Consider the following 24628-nt stretch of genomic DNA (forward strand, 5'->3'; position numbering starts at 1 on the left):
AAAGGTCATTCAAACAGAGTCAATGATTTCGGTACTCTAAATTTGCGACCTTCACAAAGCGATAAAACATAATGGTAATAAAAATCGGACAAAGCAAATGGGCAGATTACATGAGAACGCACAGTTAAAAAAAAAGCGAGAAAGAAAAACGGAAATGGGGCAGGGAAGATATATTTTGAAGTTACCCGGATAGATAGACTTCCGGGTAAGTTTCGACTGTACTCTAAGCTTTACATTTGCAAACAAGTCCGAACAAGCGCTGCTGAGCACGAGGTCGCGGGTTCGATTCCCAGCCGCGGCGGCCGCTTTCTGATGGAGGCAAAAAGCAAAAACACCCGTGTGTACGAGATTTCGACGCACGTTAAAGATCCCCGGGTGGTCAAAATTAATCCGGAGCCCTCCACTACGGTGCGCCTCATCGCCTGCGTTGCGTCGGCGCGTTAAAACCTACAATCAATCAATTGATTGATTGATTGTGGGGTTTAACGCGCCACAATCAATCAATTAACGAGCCACAAATTAATTAATTAATTATTAATTAATTAATTAATTAATTAATAATTAATTAATTAATTAATTAATTAACCAATCAATCTATCTATCTATCAGCCTTTATTAAAATGCCCAGGAACAGCCGAAGCCGTCATGCTGGCGCACTGACAGGGGAAAAAAAGGCCGCATTGAAATCAACGGCTGACACATAAACAGCCAGTAAAAAAGGTGGGTGAGAGAAGAACAATAAAAAAGTCGAAATACTACAGAGAATAAAATTAAAAGTGGTATCCAAACTAGATTACACGACTAACAGAGACTGTAAATTATGGTACATTGCAAAAACACATCGTACAATGACCATAGCAATAGGATGAAGCATCAATTACACAAAAATGTATGAAACAAAGTACAGGAAATATTAAGTGCGAATGCACTTTATAAGCGACCCCAAACCTTCCACCGCCGGCGGCGGCGGCGGCGTCCGCAGTCCTCCTCTCCCTAGCAACGGCGTGGAGCGGAGAGGAGCGTCGGTAGCAACGGCGCGGTGACGTCACTTCACCACGTGACCGCGCTCGCTCCGCCTCCTCGCCGTGGCTGCGCGGGCGCGCGCCGCTCCCCGCACCGCTCCTCGCGCCGTGACGTCATGGTATGACGTCACAGCGCGCCTCCTCTCCCCAGCAGCTGCCGCGCGCCTTTCTCTCCACCGTGACGTCACACTCTCTCCTCTCCCCCTCGCTCGGCTGCAGCTGCCGTGCGCCGCTGTCCCTCTCCCCTTGCGCTCGCCTCCTCTCTCAGCCACCTGGCTCGGCGCGCTCGGCGCGGCGTACCCCCCTATATATGCAGCGATAAACTGCCAGACCTCCGTGGGTCGGCTCGCGCGCACTCACGGGCGAATGCCAACGGATTTTAACTTTACTCCCCCTCATAGCATCACCCCGTGCATTCGCACTTAACCATGTTCACCCTCGGGGAAATGCTTGGGAGTTTTCTATTTGTAACTATTCACAGAAAGTGATAAGTTATAAAACATTTGTTACTGTGGCCTGCCCGGGCCACTTACAAATATGTATGAAGAGTTGACTACAGAAGTGTGTCATAGTACATACAACGATTACGCCCACAGCATCAACATCATATACGAACAAATGAGAACAAACTCTGTGAAAACAACGCACATATGAGGAAAATAACTGAAGAACACGAGTACTGTCAAAATGAAGTTAGCGCGCCACGGCTAACAGCCCGGCCAAAAACCCCCGAAGGGGACGGCGAAAAATATCAAGTTCCCCGGAGTGAAAGTTAGGCGTTTCAGTCTATCAAGAGGAGAACATCTGCTAAGTTGCGCAGCTGTGTAGAAATTAAGCCTAGTTGCTTTTTTTTTTTCGGAACGCGAAAACCGATTGCTGCAAGCAGTTCCGGGCATGAAATTGTACCATGAAGCAGTTTGTATAAGAAAAGAAGGTCTGAGCGGGTTCGCCGGTAACTTAAAGATACGATTATCGGGAGAGGCTCAGAGGGAAAACGATGCATAAATATTGATAAAAATTTGGTCTGTACACGCTCTACACGTTGACAATTAAATATGCAAGTTCCATTCCAAATGACAGAGGCATATTCAAGTTGAGGAATACCAAGTGCCATAAAAAGTTTTAGGAACGAATGACGAGACTGGAAGTCTCGTAAAAACCTGCATACAGCACCAAGCGAGCGGAGCGCCCGTGGAGTCAGTTGAGTGACATGAGGCGAGAAAGTTAAGGCGCTGTCGAAGAGCAGTCCGAGGTCTTTGATCTCGTCGACTCTAGACAGAAAACCGTCATCAATACTGTAGCGAAAGAAAATGGGGTTTGTTTTTCGGGTATAAGACATGACCTTTGTTTTCGCAGGATTACGATTTAATCTGTTATCTGAGCACCAGTTAGCAAAGGAGAATATATCTTGCTGCAGGGCATCACAGTCATCGATGGACTTTATACATCTGAATATTTTGATGCCGTCAGCGTAGAGAAGAAAAGAAGTCTTTTTAATTGCGACTGACACATCATTTACAAAAATGAAGAACAAGAGAGGGCCCAACACGGAGCCTTGGGGCACACCGCTTGTTGATCTCTACATAGAGGACGTCTGCCCATTAACGCTAACGAAACTGAACCGATTGCTTAGATAGCTACCCAGCAATGCCACGAGTGGTGTATCAATTCCCGACTGCAAAAGCTTATCGAGTAACAACGCGCTTTGCTCAGGTCACAGTAGACAACGTCCAACTGGCCATGCTCGGAAAGTGCAGCGGAGGCCTGCTCCATGAAGCAGGCGAGATTAGTTGTTGTCGACCATCCTGACATAAAACCATGCTGTTTACTTGTAAGAAACTGCTGTACAGAACTTGACAATACCTTGCGCAGCGCTGTCTCAAAAATCTCGGAGGCAGCACAAAGGAGAGAAGCTGCTCTAAAGTTTTTTGCAGCAGATTTGGTGCCTGACTTGAAAATGGGTCGCACTCGAGAAATTTTCCACTTACGAGGAAATATGTTTGTTTATAGACAGTGATTGAATATCGCAGTTAAAAGAGGAACAAACATGCTGCTGAATGTTTTTAAAATAGCGGGAGGTATTCCGTCAGGGCCACACGACAGCGACGGTTTCATACGCCTTAGACTCTGAAGCACCAACTGCTCGTCCAATTGTACTAAGCTAGAACCCTGTGCATTATTCAACATTACGTTTATTTCACTGTCATCGCGCTGGCCATATGTTATACTAAATTGCTGCGCAAAATGGTTGGCAACATCACGAACTTCTTCCCCAGAGGAATCAACAAGACGGATTTGCTCATGCGAGTTATTGTTACGGGATTGAATATATCTCCAGAATGTTGCAAGCTGGGAATTAACGCTGCTCTCCACGGAATCGAGATAAGAGCGCTGGTCCTGCTCATAAAGACTTTTACACGTTTTACGGTAAGAGCGAAAGTCCTCTTTCCATTCATCAAGCCCGGTTTTCTTATATTTCAGCGGTATTTTAACTTAAGGGTGGTACGAAGTTCATTAGAGAACCAAAAGGGGTGTTTTGAACGGCACGGTTTGCACTTGGGTATAAACTGATTCATGCCGCTTTTGACTATTTCGGTGAACCGCTCGACATGCGCATCGCAATCAGGGAGTTCTTGAATTTCCAACCAATCGAACGAAGAAAAAAAGTTATACAAGCCAATGTAATCACCACGGGCATAACAGCAGGGAGGGAATTCATTATTCTTCCGTGTAGCACTGCAACGCTGAATCGAGACGGGAGCAGAAACTATAAAAGGAGGATGAAGCTTGTCGGGTTTGACAAAAGAGATGTCAGACAACGATACTCGCGTGTTTTGAATGTCTGAAAAGCAAAGATCCAAGATATTTTGAGCGCTGTTTTTTATGATTATGATGATGATGATGGTGGTGGTGGTGGTGGTGGGGGGGGGGGTGGTGCTAATAATAATAATATCATCCCTCCACAGGTACACGGCGTTTTGCGTGCGCTGCAAGTTTTCGTTATCGTTTACGAGGCCAGTTGTCATAAAATTTGCGTTCGCACGAAGCTTGGCTGGCCGCTGTGAAGGAGGCTACTCGCGGACTCGTCGTGGCATAAAACTCGCGCACCTCGTTTTCGGCGCGCCGACGAGAGAAAGGAGAGCGAAGGAGCGCGCTTTCACGCCACGCAGGATAAACATAGGAGGAGGCCGTAGGCACGCCCGGCGCCGGCGGACAACAGCGCGGCGCCATCGACCGTGAGATGGGACGGCGGGATGCATCTTGCCGACGCCTCGCTCCTCCATCACGCCGGTGGCACGCGATCGTCCGGCGCACGCGGACTTTCGCCTCGACGAACCCCTCTTGCATCCGGCTGTCAAGACGTATTGGTCCGCTGAACGGCCCACGGAGAAGCGGCACTTATTATTACAACGCAGTTATTAAAAGGGTCCTCAATTTCCGTAGAGACTTGGTCAGCGGAAAGACTTCGAGTACTTCATGCAGCATTGCATGGCCATTTTATATGGCCATGGGCAAAACATAGTTTGTGTCCCTAAAGTAGCAAAAAAATCGAAGCTCCTATCTTAACAGAAGCTTTCTCCCACGCCACCTGAGTCAAAGTCCAAACTGCCAAATCCAAACTGCCAAATCCAATCCAAATCCAATCCAAATCCAATCCAAATCCAAACTGCCTCTACCATGTCGGAATGGCGCAATCGGATAGACGCAGGTTTCATAACGCGAGGGACCCCGGTTCGATTGAGACCACGGGAAGCGTTCTTTTATAGGCGCTTGATGTGCCTTTGCTTGTTATAACCATCGTTTTGTGAAACCCACTGTGTAAAGTTGGCTTTCCTGCAGTGTGTATTGGCACGACATCGAACGCCTTCAGGGAGGCATATAGAGCTTCGCTTTAAAGACACCCGACCAGAAATAAGCAGTGTCAACCTCCGTGAAGCCGAGGGAAAAGCAAAAAAAAAAGCTTCGCTTTAAAATTTCACGTCATTCACACTGCGAATGTTGATGATGGCCACCCGCCGCGGTGGCTCAGTGGCTAAGCCGTTGCGCTGCTGAGCACGAGGTCGCGGGTTCGATTCCCGGCCGCGGTGGCCGCTTTTCTGGTGTAGGCGAAAAAGCAAAAACGCCCGTGTGTACGAGATTTCGGCGGACGTTAAAGATGCCCATGTGGTCAAAATTAATCCGCAGCCCTCCACTTCGGCGCGCCTCATCGCTTGCGTTGCGTCGGCGCGTTAAACCCTACAATCAATCAACAATGTGGATGACCGATTGATTCACACGGAAGCGAAAACGCACCCCCCCCCTCGCCTTCCCCTTCCCAACGCGCCGCGTATCACGTGACTGTCCATCACGCCTTCAAGCAAGACATAAGGCGCAGGTGGCAGAAGCGCGGCGGCCCCTTTAATGCGCGAAGATAGCTCACTGACGAATTGTATTACTTTTCCAAGTGCCGTTTACTGGCCTTACAATAACTTGGCCCTTTGGCAGCCGCCACCGAATGCCAGCCAGAAAGTTGGGCTCAGCGCGCTCATCGCATCCGTCATCAGTGGCCACTCAGATAAGAGCGGTCAGAACAGAGCAAATGACTTTCATCTGTTGTTTCCTACACCTTGCGCCGCTGTTCGTTCCTTTGCACTACTGCCAAGTTAAAGCGCGTGCTGTGGAACTCCTTGCGCTATGGAACTCCTAGAGCTTCAAACACATGGCTTGACGTGACATCATCACAGCCCTTTCTTTTGACCCACTTGCAGCCTTTTTAGTGCTCCCGAAAATAAGGAAACCCGATAAATGCGCAGCCTTTCACCGTGCTTGTCGGTCACAAACATGGCAGCTACGCTGACGTCAGTGCAAGTCATCTACACATTTGAAGCCTCGGGAGATTTGATGTGAGGACATCAAAGAATGTGTGCAAGCCTAGCGGCATAGCATAATACAGCTCCACTGTAAAACCATCCCAGCGGACACGTAGCGGTCCACACGAACAAGCTTCTAGCGCCAGTGGTCCTGAGCAAGACAAGAAGCGCCCTTTCTCGTCAAAATGCGACGCACTTAAAGGGATCCTGCAACGATTTTTTTCAACTTTTTCAAAATGGTAAATGCTTGCAGAACGTAGTCAACCAACACATCCAGTACTTAAATTAGGGGCCATGAAGAGAAAATACAACTTTGTTTAATTTGAAAGAACTAGAATTCAGTATCTCACTCAGCTCCATTACAGCCACAAAATATGTTTTTTTAACGAAAAAAAGGAAGAAGTATTTAAAAACATTCAAATTTTGCGCCACAGTGACGTGTTATGAGCAAGAATGACGTCATACGGGCCAACAATAAAACATAGTTTTCAGTGCATTAACTGCACGTTAGCATTCAAGTGATGCGGTCAAATGGAACTAGAGGCCCCATTACAGACGTCCAGTCATGTGTCGTCGCGACAGGTCAGTTAGGTGGCCGCCAATCGCACAAACAAGGTTCCGTGACGTCATAGAAAAGTTGCGGGAAATTGGCTAAGGGGTCGCGACTGCTACACACGTTTTCTTCAATATCTCCGTTATCTGTTCGAAGATTGCGATGATATTGGTATCATTGTCATCGGGGCTAAGCAGTCTTTCTAATGAACCCAACTTGTATTTTGTCTTCATGACTCCTTTAATTTAGGGGGTCGCAAAGCACCTCAGCCGAAAATTACTGCTCTATGCCCATCAGATAACTTAGAAACTCGCTCAAATAATTTTTCTCTCTTTCCCGGTCTTGGCGTTCTTCAACCGCTGCAATTACGTGATTAAAGCGGTGTAGTGGCTATTGGCCGGCTTTCCTTTAGTTGCAGCAATAAACGCATTCGGCAGCCACTTTAAAAGGAAAGCCACAAAAGTAAAGCAGAAACGGAAAGCGTATGTGATGCGTCAAGCAAATCACGCAGTGTCGCTGCATGCTGGCGATTAACTGTAGCGTTCGCAGTGCTTCCAGACGCGAAGTAAACTGTGAAAGTGTTTATCGGAAGTGATGCAGAGGCCCTTTAAATCGGCCGGGTGTGGCACCAACGAGGCAATGCGCATCTGGCACTGCTTTGCGTAAGCACTTCACTAATAGTGGCGAATTGTCAGCCACAAAGCATCTCGTTAGCCAGAGTATCGCTAAATTCTCTCGTTATCCGGTACGCTTCGCAAGGTCCTTATGCACACGCGCACGCATGACACACGAGAACGGCCAGTGGATACATTTCCTCGGCACCCCGGGCTTGGATACCGGGTACCGATGCGGAAGTTTCTACTCAATCATTCATTCAGTTGTGCTGGACCCAGCGCATTAAAGCGCAATGGACGCCTTAAATTTTCTTATAGTTTTAATACCTAATATTTATTCGGTTGGTTGCGGCCTGTTTATTCAAGGCATCGCACGCGGCTGCGCGAAGTAGTGCATAAATCCACTCGGCAGTTCTTTATTTAACAGCGGACCTGTTGTTACTGGCCGTAAGTTTGGTGTTGCAGAAAACTACCGGAAAGGAACTCTATCCCGCAGTGGTCGCGCAGCTGTCGCAATATCCGCTAGACGACGGAACGACACATGATATCGGCCGCCGCAGCACTCGAGAGGAGCGTTTTGCCGTAATAGTCTCAACGCCTGCTCGGAACAAGAACGCCACGTCACGGCATGCGCTTCTCGGTTCATACGAAAAAAAAAAAGCCAAGGGGGGAGGGAGGGTAGCATAATCTCGTCTTCGCCAATGAAAAACATCCCCCTCGCGAGGGGCACGATCAAACGCAGAGCATTTCCGGGGGCGCACGACGTTAAGTAGTTTGCGTTACGTTAATGTTGTTGCACTTGTTGCTGTTGGTTGTTGTATTGTAATTAAATGATGAGACGTAATTACGTGGTCACGTGACATCATTTATTAGCAGGTGGGTATGGTTATTGTGGCGCACTGGGAAGAGCACCATGTACCTCGCGTTCCGCCCACAGGTAGTGAATGCGTTGTATCAGCAGCTTCTTGACGTAGTTTGAATGAGTCAAGGATATAAGGCGCGTTCGTAGCCCTCCATTCTGTGTCGGCTTTGTGGCGCAGTGGGTAGAGCACCATGTACCTTGCGTTCCGCCCGCAGGGTCGTGGGATCGAAACCAGGCGCCGGTAAGTATTATTTTTTTTATATAGTGTAGGGGGAGGGGTGCGTACTACGACAGACAACTAGAACGGGTGACATCGTGAGTTAAAGAAATGCTCTGCATTTAAAAGCCACGCCGTAATCGTCGCAACACCTGCTCGAACGATATGCACGTCGTAGCGTGCGGCTCTCGGTTCTGTCGTATAAGGGCCAGTGTTTGTGTCGTCGTGTGCAGTGACTTTGCACCCGGCACTCGCGAAGACGACTTCTTCGGCGCATACGACGACGACGACAAACTCTGTGAAATAAACAATGAAACTTAACTATGCGTCCGTCAATGCTCACCTACAGCTTCGCCATTCAAGTCTTGCGCGTAAGTGCAAGCTTCCCCGAATTTTTTTCATCTTCATGCCGGTTGCAAAATGGTACCTGTTTTGCTTGTTATGAATGCATCATGGAGCGTCGGACCACCATCGACGGCACCTCTCTGTCACCTCTGAGTGCAAATTTCTTTCTTGTGTTATATTCTTTCCGGATTCTCCTTTCTTCCTTCCTCCGAACGCAGTGTACACATCTGTCATGTGTAGGTAGCCCAGCCGCTAAAGCACCCGACTACTATAGTCTGCCAAAAGGTTGACTGCCACGACCTAACGTACATTTGTTTTTCGACATTAAACGTAAAATGTTTTTACGGTGGTAGTCCAATCATTCATGGAGGGATTTATGAAGCCTAGCTCACCCGTTCACCGTCATCATCATAATCACCATCCTGCTTGTGCCCACCGCATGACGAGGGCATCTCCCATGTTTCTCCAGCCGTTCATGTCATGCGATGCTTTCTCTTCTCACCCATCGCGGTGGCTCAGTGGCTAAGGCGTTGCGCTGCTGAGCACGAGGTCGCGGGTTCGATTCCCGGCCGCGGCGGCCGCCTTTCTGATGGAGGCGAAAAACAAAAACGCCCGTGTGTACGAGATTTTGGCGGACGTTAAAGATCCCCAGGTGGCCAATATTAACCCGGAGCCCTCCACTACGGCACACCTCGCCGCCTGAGTTGCGTCGGCGCGTTAAACCCTACAATCAATCAATCCGTCTTCTTTTTTCTGACTCCAAGTTTGCCGACTTTATCCTTCCATTGGAGTTAACGGTCCTCCCCCACTTACCGTAATTATTCGAATATAAGGCGAGGTTTCTTTTCAAAATGCGTAGTCCCATAGCCCTACCCCGCCTTTTATTCGAAGCGCAGTGTATATATAAATAAATAAATATATATATATATATATATATATATATATATATATATATATATATATATATATATATATATATATAGTAAAAAATGGGTTTAGCTCCTAACAAAATTGTTTATTGGTCGACGTTTCGATCGGATGATCGGCATCCGATCAAAACGTCGACCAATAAACAGTTTTGTTAGAAGCTATACCCATTTTTTACTATTTGCTATGCCAACCAAAGACAGCCCTTCTCGCAATCTATATATATATATATATATATATATATATATATGGCGATTTTTTTTTACTCTCCAAACTGCCCCCTGGCCTTATAATCATGCCCGCTTTCATCGAATAAATACGGCATAGTCCCACCTCTCGGCAGCCGCTCTGTTGCCTTGATGCTCCACCGGTAGTGAGTTATCTGCACCACAATGCCCAGCCTAAGTCTTCTTCCTCCTCTTGATTTGACCTATTCGCCCTCAGCGAAACCGCTTGTGTAGACCGCAGCCTAACAATGCGCGCCTCAATGAGAAAGGAGAAATCTGAGAACGCGGGTGATCTCAAGGGACGTCACATGTCGAACCCGCTACGCTCACCGCCAGAACAGAGAAGCATGGACAGAGTTGGGCCAAAAATCGCACTGGCAGGAACGTTTCTTGTTGCAACTCACAAGTCTCTTGCAATATCCATATATTTTATTAGCTTTCACTCTTGAAAGCGCCTCATCTAACGAACGTGTAGAACGCGGTATTTTAGACGCGGGACGGCAAAAGTTACTCGTCGTTCCCCGCTTAAAATACTGTGCTTTAAGCGCCGTGAAAGGGTACCCACTCGCAGAAAAGTTTGCTTGAATCAGTTACATATCATGCAGGCGTACAGCTCCAATAGCAGTAGCGCACGCGCCAGTTTCGCGCGAGACCGGGATTCTAGTTTTACCGCTGAATCTCACGTTTTTCCTTTCCTACTATCCTCATTAAAAGAACCATTAATGCCACATATCTTAAGGGAAAGAAATTAATCAACGAACGCGTGTAAATGTTCCCCATCTGTTCTCGAACCGGAAGACATGCTACACCCTAAGGCAATTCCGTGGCTCAGCTCCGCCATAACGCACTATACAGTCCATTTCATGCCACCAACAAAACAATTCGCGAATGACAGCAACGTGCATAACTTTGGACTCAACAATGTGATCATCGCTGTGGCACTATAGGAATAAGAAGCGTCCCAGTTGCGTTGCGTAATGCCGCAGCGCAGACAGAGCTTTTGGGTCAAATTGTATGCTCGATATACTCATTCGTCAAAATGCTATGTTTGCCTTCATGCGTTCGCAAATCAAGTGCATTCTGATGAAGCTAACCCCACGATTGTTTTAAAGTGTGACCTCTAGTTTGTCATAATAGGGAAAAAAAGCGTTGGCTCAGATTTAAAGCGTGTACAGCTATTCTTTGTTTTTGAGAACAATCCTGAACGTTTCCGTTATTCCTTAGTTGAAATCCTACAGAAGCCCGCGGGCTTATTTAGGCAACGGCGTTAAAAACCTCGCACTATACACAGCCAAGCAGCTGCGCTCGGAGGCATCGTGTAGATGAAAGTAGAAAAGGGGGCTGTACGTTGCCATCACACACGGGGATTGCGTCTCAACATATTTTCTTTTCTTTTATTTGTGTCTTCTCTCAATTTTCTTTCTTTTATCTCCTCTCGTGAGCGAGCAGTATGCTCGAAGCAAGGGCGTGCCGGCACGTTATTTTCGGCGTGGGATGATTCGTTATCGAGAGCGATCGACCGAAGGGCCCGCTTTCCAGAGACGCCCGGCATGCAGTCACGGCCGAGCAACATGGGTTTTGAGACTTTACGCGCGTCCCACGCGGACGCAGCCAGCGTGCATATTGCGCTGAGCGGGCTTCAGAACAGAGTAGCGAACTGCCAATGCGTAGCTTCCCTTTTCCAGCCCCCCCGTGAACCTCTTCTTTGTACCCGCGCTGTGGTAGGCCGGTGGATATATAAGGCGTTCCGCTCCCATACTTGAGAAGTCACGTGGCTCCAAGAAACCAGGCCGCGGAGGGCAGTTGACTGACGGATGCGAAAAACAAACACGCGCACGACGTTTATGAGTGGGATAGAAGAACGCTATGCGATCGGAGTAAATTTACAGCCATTGATTTCTGTCTAACCTCTCCAGTATTTCCTTTGGAAAAACGCAAGCGTTCGCTGCTGCTCGACGTCCACCACCCGTACACGCGAATACACGCAAGTGCTGTAGCTATATCATAGAGTAGATTGCAACAAACGAAGCAGTTTGAGTTAACCTTCTTGCCTAAGCGATCAGCGTAATTGCCGATTTTCATGTTTTAAAAGGGGTTCAAGATCTTACAGTCGGCCAAATCTTTAACTGGCGTGTGTGAGCGGCGACTTTTCATGCGTCAGCGCCGTACGACGGAAGCCAAGTTGCAAACAGGTCGAGAATAAATGCATGCTTAGAACCCGCGCTCAGCTGGTCCCATCGTCTGCTAGCCTGTTCCTTGTTAAGATCGTCATACGACGGAAAAATCGCCGCTAACGCACGCTAGTTCATTTGATCGACTGTACAGCTCGTTTCATGTTCTTAATTTCTATGTTTTTATTATTATATGCTTGCTAAGTCATTCGTGCTCTCTTGCCTTCAAAAAGAAATATCGTGCTAAGCCAGTCCTTCTATCAAAATACTATGAGCCTGGAGGAAGCGTCTTTGTGTTACGTAGCACTTCCACCATGTGAACCGGGAATTATGTTGCGCGAAATTCTAAACAATGCTTAAAACCCATGTTGAGATCGTTGTTTTGTTCACTTTGCGCTGGCACGCAAACTTAACATATCTATTTGCACTTCACGCGTCCAGACACTTGAAAAGTACCTGGGCGACCTGTGCAACTCGGCGCGTCTTGTCTCTTTTGATATCTCTTTTGATATCGATATATCTTTTTTTAAGCATAGAGTTTCTTTGGTGGAAGGCAACTCATATTTAATTTTTTTATGCGTGTGTGCGCACATGTGTGGTGTACATTCACAGCGCAGATGTTACCACACAATCTGATGGCGGTAGATAACAAAATGTGATTTCTGGGAAGGAGTCATATCACGTTTGCTCGCTATGGCTACTGGATGACGGCGTGTTTGTATAACCGTGTGATAACCACGTTATAAGTGATATAAGTGGTGTGTGATAACCATGTGACAAGTCATATAACCATGTGAGTGTATAAGTATGTTAAACCATACGAGAGTCTGGTCTGTTACAGTCGGCTCTATTTGATTATTGGTTAATCAGACTCTAAGGCTCTACGGCCATCCGGACTTTCAGTGCAACCAGTATCATAGACAATTTTTACATTTTCAATTTCAAAAGAAATCACAGCACAACTGAGCTTCAGAAGTTGTTCTTCCGGCCGCTCGGGCCCCGAAGAAATGGGAGCGGTGCGAATTGTAATGCACATTTCGTAGGATAAAACGATAACCCTACTGGTTCCCCCGCACCGTTTAACTCGAAACTGTGCTAAGTCGCAGCTATAAAACAATCTCGAGTTCGTATCGCGCATCTGTTTGTACCCGATCTCGACTATACGACGGCATTCCCCGGTCACCTTGTCGACTATTCGCGATGCTTTTGAGCACACTTCCGACTTCCTCAATCGGTTTGTCCTGTTATAATAAGGAATACTCTTCGCTGACACCACGTTTGAAGCACGTGCATTGTGTTCATTTAACGACTCCCCCCTTTCCTAAGAAAAATGATCAGACTTCTTTTTTTAGCGAAAGCTATTAGCAACGCTTTCAACTTCATTTTATTTGTGCTCGTATCCGTCAATTATCAAAATATGCTATGTATCAAAGCAATCTTTTCAGCGAAACCTCACTTCAAAGCAGAGCTAACATAACCAACATGCCCCTGCTTGTGCTTCCGTAACCTGCACGTCGGTGACGCAAAGCGATCTTTTCAGCGAGAGCTAAGTAGAAAGCAAAACCAACGTTTCAGTTCTGCCCTGTTCACTTGTCTGAAAGCTTAAAGAGATCATGAAAACAAGATACAACTTCGCTAAATTTTAAACAAATGGTCTTTGATTACCTACTACACTCAATTACAGCACTGGAAAACGTTTCTTTAGTGATCAAAGCCAGGATATCTTAAAAATCTTTCAAATTTTGCGCAACACAGCGCCAGAAGTTGGGCAATAAATAGGGGTAATACTAAAAATAGTTATGAGCGTGATAACTCCGCATTAGCATTCAAGTGATACAATCAAACGGAACTATAAGCACCACTACAATCGCACAATCAAGTTTTTGGCGGTAGCCTTGGCCGTCACAAACAAGTTTCTGTGACGTCATAAAAATTGGTTGCGTTATCTGCTCTTTTTAATATCTAGCTTGTTCAACGTTTGCACTGCGATTGCTGTAACTCTTTTAGGTTCGATAATATAACAAATTTCTACTTTGTTATAATCTTAAATTTATAACTTCTTAACTTACTTTGTTATAAATTATAACTAACGAAGTTGTACCTTGTCTTCATGGCCCTTTTAAGTGTCTCGTAATGTATGTATTTATTGCAACTACTGCGACTGCACCGCACCTGTTTCGCACGGGAGCCTACGTGTAACAACAGCCGTCGATCGGCTCCCATAAAGTGCCGCGACGAATACGGCACGGCTCCCAAGAGAGGCCATTAAAGTCTTCCCTTCTTTCTCGGCGCAGTACGGGTTCGTGAACCACGCCCTGGAGCTGCTGGTCCTGAGAAAGTTTGGCGCCGAAACATGGGAGCAGATCAAGTGAGTAGTAGTACACACTATGTATACGCGCCTCTTCGCACACAGCGTGCCATTAGCGCGAGGCGAACGACTCACACCGTAAGCGCCACTGTATGCATCACCGGACCCACTTTCGCGGGCGGGACCGCCCGTTGACCCGTCGAACACGTTTGGATGCACTCCCGCCTCTAATGGAACCGCTGTTGGTGACCTTGAACAAACAGTCGCTCACCAAGGGGCGAGAGTCTTTTCTGTGTTACGAGACTTTGACGAGCGTGACCCGAGACACTCTTGCGGCACTTTCAATACTGGCCTATTCTTCGCTCAGTTGAATTCAACCGCGAAGCAACAAGGATGCAGTACAAATGCTCTCATTCTAACCGGAGTTCGAAGGGCGCCTTACCTGCTGAATTGCGGTTCCGCCCCCGAGACGGTTATATAAGGGTGATACTGTATAGACACAACGATCTGTAACAGCTCAAACAATGGTCAGTTTGTAACTGTTGCGCTGCCGCGATTGTTTTGTAGACTGGTCGTGCACTGGAGCCATTCGGGCTACTTTTGTCCCGTCCAACACGAAGCGATCATTTGAGCCTCCACGCCTGTTTACTTGAAGCGTGTAGAGAGAAAGAGAAGAGTGAGAGAAACGGGGCAGAGGGAAAGAAGAGGACCGTTAGTGGTGCGCGACTTTCGGCTAGGTGGCTCAAGACTTTCGAAACAGCGCTCACGTTGATTTTCTTTTTCGCCTACGTCATCGGTTTCGCGCTGCTTTTAATCACATGTGACCAATGAACTATAGCCCTCGACGCAAGAAGACTAACGGAAAAGAGGCCTTGCGCTCGAGCAGCGTACCAACAATGTGTACAATGATGCAAGGATAAAACACGGAAATGTGAACCGGAACGGGCGAATTGTGAGATGCTTGTGCGTGGGAAATAATATTCCGTTTCTGGGGGGGTGAACATAGGAAGTACTCTTACCGGCCTCCTTCGTTATTGTAAGTGAGCCGTGCCGCAAATCGACTTTAAAAAAAAAATTGGGCAATTCGTGCGCTGCGTGCGAGTTCATATATTTCTGCTGCTTGTCATTTGCCTATGATTCCTATTTGGGTCAGTAAGACATCCACCGGTAGGAAGACGGATTCGGGTGCTTTTCCCTTGGGCTAAGCCGGAAAGCGGCGCCGCCAGTTAAATCGGGTTGGACAGCATCTTTCCCGTCAAAACGTTTTCACGTTCGCTACCAACCAATCACCGCCTTCGAGTATGAAGCTGGCCTGTGGGCCCTCGAAGCGAGCATGCATGGCGCTTTTTTAACACGAAAATGTTTTATGCCCGGGTACACCGAAATCGCAATGACGCCATATCCATCACGGAAGTTACGTTGCCAGAAAAAGAGCCATTGATGCGGCGGCGCCCGGATTCAAGCCCGCGAACTCTCTCCCCACGTGGCGCTCTGCCCACTGCGCTATGAACAGAGACTTGAGTAGCTCTACGAAGTCGCCTTATCTCCTTCCCTATGACTCAGTCAGATGGTGCTGCCGTCTAGGAGAGGCGAAGCGAAGTAGCTCATCATGACGCTAATGAGCGCCGACAGTTGGCGGAGCTCGATGCCAGCGCCTTCGTGTACGGGGGACGCGCGTGAATTGAGGCACCCTCCGGTGTCGAGTTGTTCCCATGACCGTTGTGTTTGAAGCTGCTGTTTCTGTGCATGTCATTTTTGGTTTTGTTGACCCGGAATAAACCGTCTTTTTTGTTGTTGTTTCTTGCGTGTCGGCGTCACTTCGTCTGGCGGGGCCAGGCTCGACTCTTCGAACATAGCGGAGATTCCTTTAACATTCAGTTGCTCCTGTGAAGGTCCCTTTCACTTTCGTGTTTTACCGACTCCTATGAAAGAGGGATCGACCACATTTTTGCGAAGTAAGGAGCCGCCGCTAGAACCAGGATGGTTGGGATCTCACCTCTTTCTGTTCGATTCATCGGAAATTTTCTGTATTCAGAGAGAGAGAGAGAGAGAGAGAGAGAGAGAGAGAGAGAGAGGGAGATGAGTCGAATTAAAATTTTCCCTATAAAAGCAATTCTCGTTATATTGGGGCGTCACGATTAGATGTCCTTGTGATGCCACAAGATGCTCGCTATAATTGTGACGCCCCGAATTGGGGGAGCTGATTGGAAGAACTTGTTAACAAGCCTATGAACTTTGGCTTGTTGTACGAACGCCAGGAAACTGCGTAAGTGCGTTACACTTTGCATCCCCCCCCCCCAACACAAAAGGAAGAAACAAACTGATGTTTCTCTAGTAAGCTAGAAAGCAAGAAATTCTCTTCTGTTGGTTCTAAAGCGAAAGTGGAACAAAGCGACAGAGCCAGTGTGTCATCCGACTTCCTTCTTTTCTTTTTCTTTTCTTTTCCTGCTTGAGCGCCGCTGTTTGCCTCAAGCGGGAAGGCGGCGCGAACGAACAGCGGGGGCCTAAATAAATGAAGACAACGAGAACGTATACGATACTCCGTCGCGGTGGTCGACTGCTTCTTGGGCATCGGTGTCGCGATTAATGAGTCACGCGACATACGCACACGCGCGCTTAAACTGGGGCGGGCAATGGCGCTGTAATTACGGAGGAGCTGTTGCTCTCCCGTCCATGCGTGAGTGCGGGCAGCGGGCTCTCGGAGACATTAGCGAAGCGGCCATCCTCTCTCTCCGTCCACGCGCTTCCCCGCTGATGGAAGGGCGAAGTATTCGGCGCTCGCCCGCGCCCCTGCACGTACACACGATGTCGTGCGATGTTCAGCGCGCGCAGACGAACGACGAGATAAGCGATAAATGTGTTACGACGAGGGCTTTGTACGCTGCACGCGATACGAAACTATGCGCATAGACACTTTAATTGAGCCAACACGTGGATTATCAAGAGCTTTCATCTCCAGGCTGTCAGAGCAGCTCGCTTACTTAATCTCCGCTCTCATGTTCTCTTTCTCTCTCACCACATACATACATACATACATACATACATACATACATACATACATACATACATACATACATACATACATACATACATACATACATACATACATACATACATACATACATACATACACGCATACATACACGCGTTTGTAAGGGTGTGCGCGTGTGCGTGCGTTTACGCACACTTACGCACACTATTCTTGCTTTTTGCGCATTTGCCTGCGTGAAAATACTGATGTCACCATGATAGGCTCACCCTTTTCTTGTGCCTGGGATTACGTTCGTATACGCTTGGCCTACTTCGACGAAGAGCTCGATTTTCAGTGTCGCCTTCCTCGCTCTGGAGTCTCGACAATAAGCCTTATACAACAAGGCTGCAGTTTCACATTCTGCGGACAATGAACAGGTTGTCTGATCCAGCATGTAATTATATATTTCTCTCTCCTTTGTTCACTCTGTTTCCGTACCTGCTGCGTGAAATATAGTGACTTCCAGCGTTGCTTCTTTGTCGGTCGGTTATCCCTCGCGCCGCGATTGAAAGTCGGAGATAAGCCCCGAAGCCGTTCTCACGTCGGATTAGTCAATTTGTTCACTGTCTGCAGAATGTGGGACTGCAGTACTGCTGTATACGGCTATTGTTTAGAGCAAGGAAAACGGCTCTGGAAGCAGAGCTCTTACACCGACAGTAGGTGCTCGTTAAGCGTAGACGCGCGCAATCTCAAGCACAAGAAAAGTTTCGGAGGACGTCTACGTTTATATTCTTAAGATGTTAGACGGGATGGCGGTATTCCGTCGTCGAGAAATATAGTTTTGGAATGGAGCTTCTGCATTCACCTTCTGTGCTCTCCTTGCGCTGAAGCTCAGCTGAAATAGTGAGGCTAGCAGCAACGGTTTTAGACGCCGCGAGGTATGACTCGTCGACGCGAGCGCCGACCTCGGAAGAACGAACCCCACTGCGCATTCATGGCGCTTGCTAAAATTCCTCATACATTCTTCCTTCTCCACCGTACCACCTTTGTCGGCAAGCCTACCGACGCGCCTCCTCCTTTACCCCTCCTGTTAGTTCGCTTCTTGTTGCCGCCGCCGTCGTTGGTTTCAGCGGACGCCTAATACGCAGTGCTGCGGCGCACGGTAGCTGCGTACGCATAGGACCCACGGCAAGTCGCTTAATGAGCCTATTAACGCGGTCAGGTTAGAAAAGGTGACCCGCCACGATGCCGTCCTGACAGAATTATCGGCTCAGAGGCGTAGTGCCAGTAAAGCGGTTCGTTTAGGTGTACACGACCGAATGTTTGCAGTGAGTACTAGACATCATTGCCCAGGCGAAGGGTTTAATATCCGGTGTCTCGTTGTAGCCGGCGCACCTTGAACGATGGTTCCTTGCACCCAGACGGGAAGCCGAGATCGAGATGGAAGGCCAGTTCCTGGTCCGGCTCGTGTACGACGACGAGATCACCTACAGCCTGGTCCTGGCGGCTGAGAAGGTCCTCGGTAAGCTCTTCTTGCCCACCCCACCCTCACCTTAGCACATCTGCTTCCCCTTTCTTTTTTTCTTGTTATAAAGCGAGGACACTGTGGATGAGGCACTGTAACACTTATACCTATGAAGCCGAGCTTCCCCGTGATGCGCGAAAATCACCATAATCTGCGAGATAATAAAGGCATTAGAAAACATTGCCTACATAGACACAAGATTCAAGTTGTATTTGATGTTGCTGTAATACTGTCCAGCGTTTGGGGGCTTTCAGCTCTGTCAAGCTGTCCATTCCTGACAGTTTTTACTGCTCGTCCCCAGCGCCATGTACTTTGTGCCGATGCGAATAAAGACAAACTAACAAACAAAGTCTCATTGCTTTAGGTGAGGATGAGTGTGAGGGCATCGGTAAGTTTGTCTGTTTTAGATATACACATGCAGCGAAAACTTCGGTTTATTTTATTCACTGTGAGATAGCAGTTACCACACACAGTACAATTTCAGACACCAAAACCTTAGGACGTGCTATTAAAAAAAAAAAAAAGCGATGCGTAGAATTTATTTATGAAAATATCCTTACAATTAAAACGACTCAAAAAACTTCGCAAAAAAAATTACCATCGTTTCACATGTTGAATGTGAGCGCATGGTACCGCTGTAACGGAAGTACCGCTTGCAGCCGCTTTAAAGTCGGCTTCACGGCTACATGCACATGCATTGCTTTGAAGATATTTATTAATGCGCAGTAGTCTGATACCAAACTAGGAAGGTTCCAGAGCCTGTTATTTAATTACTCCACACAACCTATTCAGCCCTGAATGCGCTATATATCCAGTGCATATAAGTCGGCTCCACTGTTATACAGAAATGAATTGCCAGGAAAACTTTGTTCAGGGGCAATGTCAGAGGTTTTTTATGAATGCATGCAGGCCCTAGTACCACCGTAAAACTCCCCGTGTTCCTGTAGGACGCTTTATCCCGAGCCCCGTTAGAATCATCTTCACTACTATACACAAGTGCATTTCAATAAAAACGTTTTCTTGGAGCAATATAAAAAATCAGATATCAAATTGTGGAGGTCCTGGTGCCTTTTGCTGATATATTTCGTACGTGCCTCAAGAATCACAGATGGACAGTGCTCGTCGAGTCAACAGAATAGTTTAAGCGCTTTAAACAAACAATCTCAAACTACCAAAGTGCACCCGAGACAAACGCGTTAATTTCTCAACGCAGACACTCCGGCCGAGGAGATCCTGGAGATGTTCGGGCGCATGTTCTTCGACTTCTGCCAGGAGTCCGGCTACGACAAGATCCTGCAGGTGCTGGGCGCCACGCCCCGGGACTTCCTGCAGAACCTGGATGCCCTGCACGACCACCTGGCCACCATCTACCCGGGCATGCGCGCGCCCTCCTTCCGCTGCACGGAGCGGCCGGGCGACGGCGCGCTGCTCCTGCACTACTACTCCGAGAGGGAAGGTCTCGAGCCCATCGTCATCGGCATCGTCAAGGTGCGTGGTGTCGCCCCCATTTTAACTCTCTCACAAGGGGCACATGCCGCGTCGTCTTATTATTGGACGTCTCTCTTGCCCTTGCGCACCTACCTAAGTTTTACAGCCGCAGCCTTATTAACGACGTTACCATCATGAAGCTACTTATACATGCGGCGTTGGGGTGGAACCGAAGGCGGCTTTAAGAAAACTTGTTTCATAGCCGTTCATGAGGCCCTCATAATTTGATACAAGACGGCTTACATTGCCGTTATAAAATGCATCCACTGCAGCGCTTTCGAGTACAGTAGTGAAGCTGACTTTGAAGGAGTTCAGTGTATAGCACAGCGGCTATAAAGAGTTGGACAATTCTCAGCATTCCTGTATAATTTTTGGGCATATCTGACAGTAAAAGAGGTGTTCGCTGGGGTAGTGCTTCGCTACCGTGTAAGGCTCTATAGACGAGAGGTAACAGAGAAAATGTAGGCCTCCTGAAGCTCGCATACATAAATGTTTGTGTTTCTACCTCCACCCTCCCCCCCTCAACGCACACACAAACACATACCTGAACAACCACCAAGACTAACAATAGAACCGGCGGCCTCTCGATCGGGAGTGCAACGCCTTTTCCCCTAATGCGGAAGGTCGCTGAAGCTATCAGTCTCTACGCTTCTCTTTCCATTAACTTCTGCGCTTTCCGTGCGAAGTTTCCCTACCAGAAACATTAAATGCTTTTTTGGTAGCTACAACTCCGCGAAGTAGGCTTTCTGAGGCGTAAAACTGCTACGATATAGCTGGGAAAGTCGTCGTGTTAGCACATTTCGCTTTCGTACGCTGCGCGCGGGCAACGACAGAGGTCTACGAGCTCGGCCGTCAAACACTGATGAGATATGTTGTCCCTGTGTCTCTCTACACGCCGGGTCAACCACCACCCGGCCGGCCGGGCCATTTTAGATGAAATGAGACTCGATGCTTGCGTCTCCCGTCTGCGGGCCGAGCGTGCTCGCACGAAGGGGCACGCGGCTCTTTTCGGGGTTTGCAAACCTCATTTCTCTCGATGACTTTCGCGGCCTCCTGTGTGCTGAACCGGTTTCACGCGCTCCGCTGTCCGAGGAGGCAGGAAAGAAATCCAAGACTCCGGCTTCCCTTTTGAAGGAGGCCTCCTAATGCGGATCTTCTCGCCAAGCTAGGGTGAAACTGTATCAGCCTGGCAATTTCTTTAAACGGACTCGAAGCAATCAGCTCCGCCTATAGGGGGAGACTTCGTTCGGAAGATACACTGTAGGCTGTTAGACAAGCGCAACATCTTAACGTCTGCGTGCTGCTTATTTAGTTGAACTAGAAAAAGTGGAAAAATGTTTGAACAGTTTCTCGTCACCAGTCACGTTACGACAACTATAATGCGGCGATTTTTTTAAACCTAATAAGTGAGGAACACACGAGAGGGCAGATGGTGCTCCCTTCAAAAGTAGCCAACATTTTGTGCACTTTTCAAACGCACACGTCCGCAAACTGCTGCTGCGAATCAAGGACAGCTGTCCTTACCGTTTTGTCCAGCTTTCCTTTACTTTCTCGTGGTTTTCACAGCGTGCGTAAGTTTTAATATAGGGCTTCTAAACATGCACATTTAAAGGAGCCCACAGATTCCAGAACCGCGAAGAACTGCCCAAAAATTTTCTATCCTTTCGTTCTGGCATTGATTTGTCTTCAATACTAACCAATTTGCGCTGCATAAATTTTGAGCAATCAAAATTCAAAGATACACCCCCGTATATTCAAGCTGCACGCCGTTACACTTGAGAATAGGTGGCGATAGTCAGTGTGGATCGATGTGCCGGAAAGCTGCAGTCTAGAACCATTGTCACAGGCTATCCTCGCATTTTCGGCAGTCGATACGCTCCTATCAGCTGCAACGTTGCTGGTTCCTCTCAGGTGGACGACCATTCTGCGCGTACCAGTATGCAATTACTTTTGCCGTTCTAACGCCAGGCAGCGCTGTTCCTCAGGAGATGCCATGCTTTAAAAGCTAAAGCTTTAAAGCTTAGTATGACCGATGGCGTCCTGTCAAAAAACTAATGCATTTACCCATAGACCGGTTCGTCGACCGGAAAGCTATGATAAGATTTCTGTACACACCGCACGTGCGCGAAATGAGCTTCCATTGTGTCAAAACGGTTACTTGAAAATCGAGAAAAAGGAACGGTTCTAGATAAGACAATACACGCATCGATCACGGAGAAGGAGTAAAACAGTATACCTTTATCTCATAAATTTACCACGAGCCGGTTTACATTTAGATGCGTTCGTATAGAGGCGTTTACATAGGGCGTGAAAAATCGTCGCATGAGTTCATTCTTCGTTCGGAATCTGGGTCATTGAAGGTTCGACGATCGATTGGACGCACTTTCATCAAACTTAGGACGCACTTTTGACGCAGTTTTGATGTGAGGAAGCTTCCGTGCTTCTCTCGGTTTTCTTCGGGAAGGAATGGTAAAGTTTTCTAGTTTTTATCTCTGCCTATCTTGACGTTTGTACATCATACGCCAGTTATTCTTCTATTAGTTAACACCTTATCGTTAGTTTAAAAAACAAATTTAAGACCAAAGTCAGTAAGGAGGCATGTTTTGGGAAAATAAAACTCAGTACTTCGCGTTCACAAGTCCAGCGCTCAAGCTTTTTTGGGCGCTGAGAGATCGTCAGTGCAATGTGCGGAACGCGACAGCAAGAAGGCAAGGCGATCGATATACTGGCACCTCTATAGCTTATGCCCACCGAGTATTTCAGAAGACGGATTGCGGTTTGGTGTCGGCATTTTGTTTTCAGCTCATGGAAAACTACGCCGTCCTTGCCCGGCAGTGGGCAAGGGGAAATACAGCAATGTCGTCAACAACGACGGCCTATTGTGCTATCAGTCGCAGTGCAATGTCCGTTCCTTGGGCGACCTCCATCGTACTATGTCTTAATCGTTCCTTTTGAGGCAGCACGTAAGCGTGGACAACGGGAAGATGTTTAAACACGCGCCTAAAGAAATCACCAGTATTTGTCTAAATCCTTTGCTTACTAGCACCTTCCAATGCGCACGCAAGATCGAGCATACGTCCGTTAGTTGGACAAGACGCATAGTGCCTTTCCGGTATGGGGACCGGCTGTTTATAGAAATCGTGGGAGCACGCAAAATAAAATACGCGGAGCGGAATGCATTGTCTACCCATCAACGGATCTGCATGCCAGCGAAATCATATATTTGAAAAGCAGTGATCACGTGCTTTGCGTGGATTGTTTGTTTGTAGTTTGTCGTTTTTATTATTTTGTTTTCATAGCTCTTACCCAGGAAGTTAATTTAGAGTTAATTCTTCTTTCGAAGGAATCGGTATGCACAAAGGGTGTGCGTGACAGGTGGTGGATGTATTAACACGCGCGCAAACACATTGAGTAAAGTGGCATAGGTGCCTACCCGTACTACCTGAGTTGATATATCCGACACACACTGACACATTTCTCCCCAGTCCTCTTCTCCCCGCATTATTGAAGAGCGAATGGCGTCCCAGAAGGAAACCATGAAATCCGCCGCCCCTCACTCCGCTCTACGGGCCATCGCTGTTCATCGAGAGATATCTTACATACGATCCTCGTATGTAGGAGTATAAAATCGTGCGTGATGCTACTCTAATCCCCATTCAAACACCGCTGCGTCTCGTCAGGAACAATAGTGGCACCACTCCCGGTCCTCGTGGACAACACTCTCTCACGATGCCCGCTCATTTTCGCAGTAACGAGAAGTTGCCAGGATGCGGCTTCAACTGCCAGAGTTAATTTCCATGCTGTCTGATAGCTCAACACGGGGTCGTTATTCTTAAGGGAAGCATCACGCGTCGGAGCATCATCATCAGACGTGCAGCGGAGGAAGCCTAGTAACCAGGCGGCGGAGAAATTAACTTCGCGTGTTGTAATCTCGCTCCTGAAACTTTTGTCCCCGGCTGTACGTATGTGTAATTCGTTGTTGCTTCGAGCCAGGCAGACGTTAAATTCTATTACAAAAAATCGTGGACAAAGAATGTATTTGGCTGATGCAGCACATGTTGTGGCACTGCGAGCTTGAGGTCTTCTTGAAGGGGACATAAACAGGATGCTAGGAGGAGGAGGAGGAGGAGGAGGAGGAGGAGGAGGATAGGTTGTGTGCTTAGCGGGAAAGCTGCGATATGATTGCAGAGAGCCTTGAGCGTCAATTTAAGGTGGGCTTCATCCATACCGGATTTACCTGTTCCTTAGTTATTTGTCGGTCTGATTATCGGTCACAAGCTATAGAGGCAACGCCGAAAAATCATTCCATTGTGAGCATTTCTTGCTGTTTGCTTCTTCCTACGTAAAAGAGCCGATTCAAACAATGCCTGAAATCGTATATCCACCTCGACAACAAAAACATTTCATTTTGCCTACTTCCCCCACTTTCCCTACTTATTGCCTATACGCATTCAACGTCTGCTTCACACGAGCGTTCGTTAACCGGCGGGCGCGAGTTTTTTTCCGCGCATGCCTAACAACTGCAGACTCCTTAGACTCCTTGCTTGT

The 24628-nt window shown here is 47.6% G+C and overlaps 1 protein-coding gene across 1 annotated transcript in view; it reads left to right on the top strand.

Moving 5' to 3' along the window:
• Gycbeta100b (guanylate cyclase soluble subunit beta-1-like) overlaps positions 1-24628 on the top strand; it is a 56114-nt gene that overhangs the window by 16648 nt on the left and 14838 nt on the right. Inside the window, exons 2-4 of the mRNA XM_077703824.1 lie at positions 14083-14156; positions 18489-18589; positions 19806-20080. Coding sequence (XP_077559950.1) covers positions 14083-14156; positions 18489-18589; positions 19806-20080 — 450 coding nt within the window. The remainder of the gene's footprint in view (positions 1-14082; positions 14157-18488; positions 18590-19805; positions 20081-24628) is intronic.

This window comes from Haemaphysalis longicornis, unplaced genomic scaffold (genome assembly GCF_048455015.1).
Source record: "Haemaphysalis longicornis isolate Haplotype H1 unplaced genomic scaffold, Haemaphysalis longicornis Haplotype H1 scaffold_3, whole genome shotgun sequence".
Taxonomy (NCBI): domain Eukaryota; kingdom Metazoa; phylum Arthropoda; class Arachnida; order Ixodida; family Ixodidae; genus Haemaphysalis; species Haemaphysalis longicornis.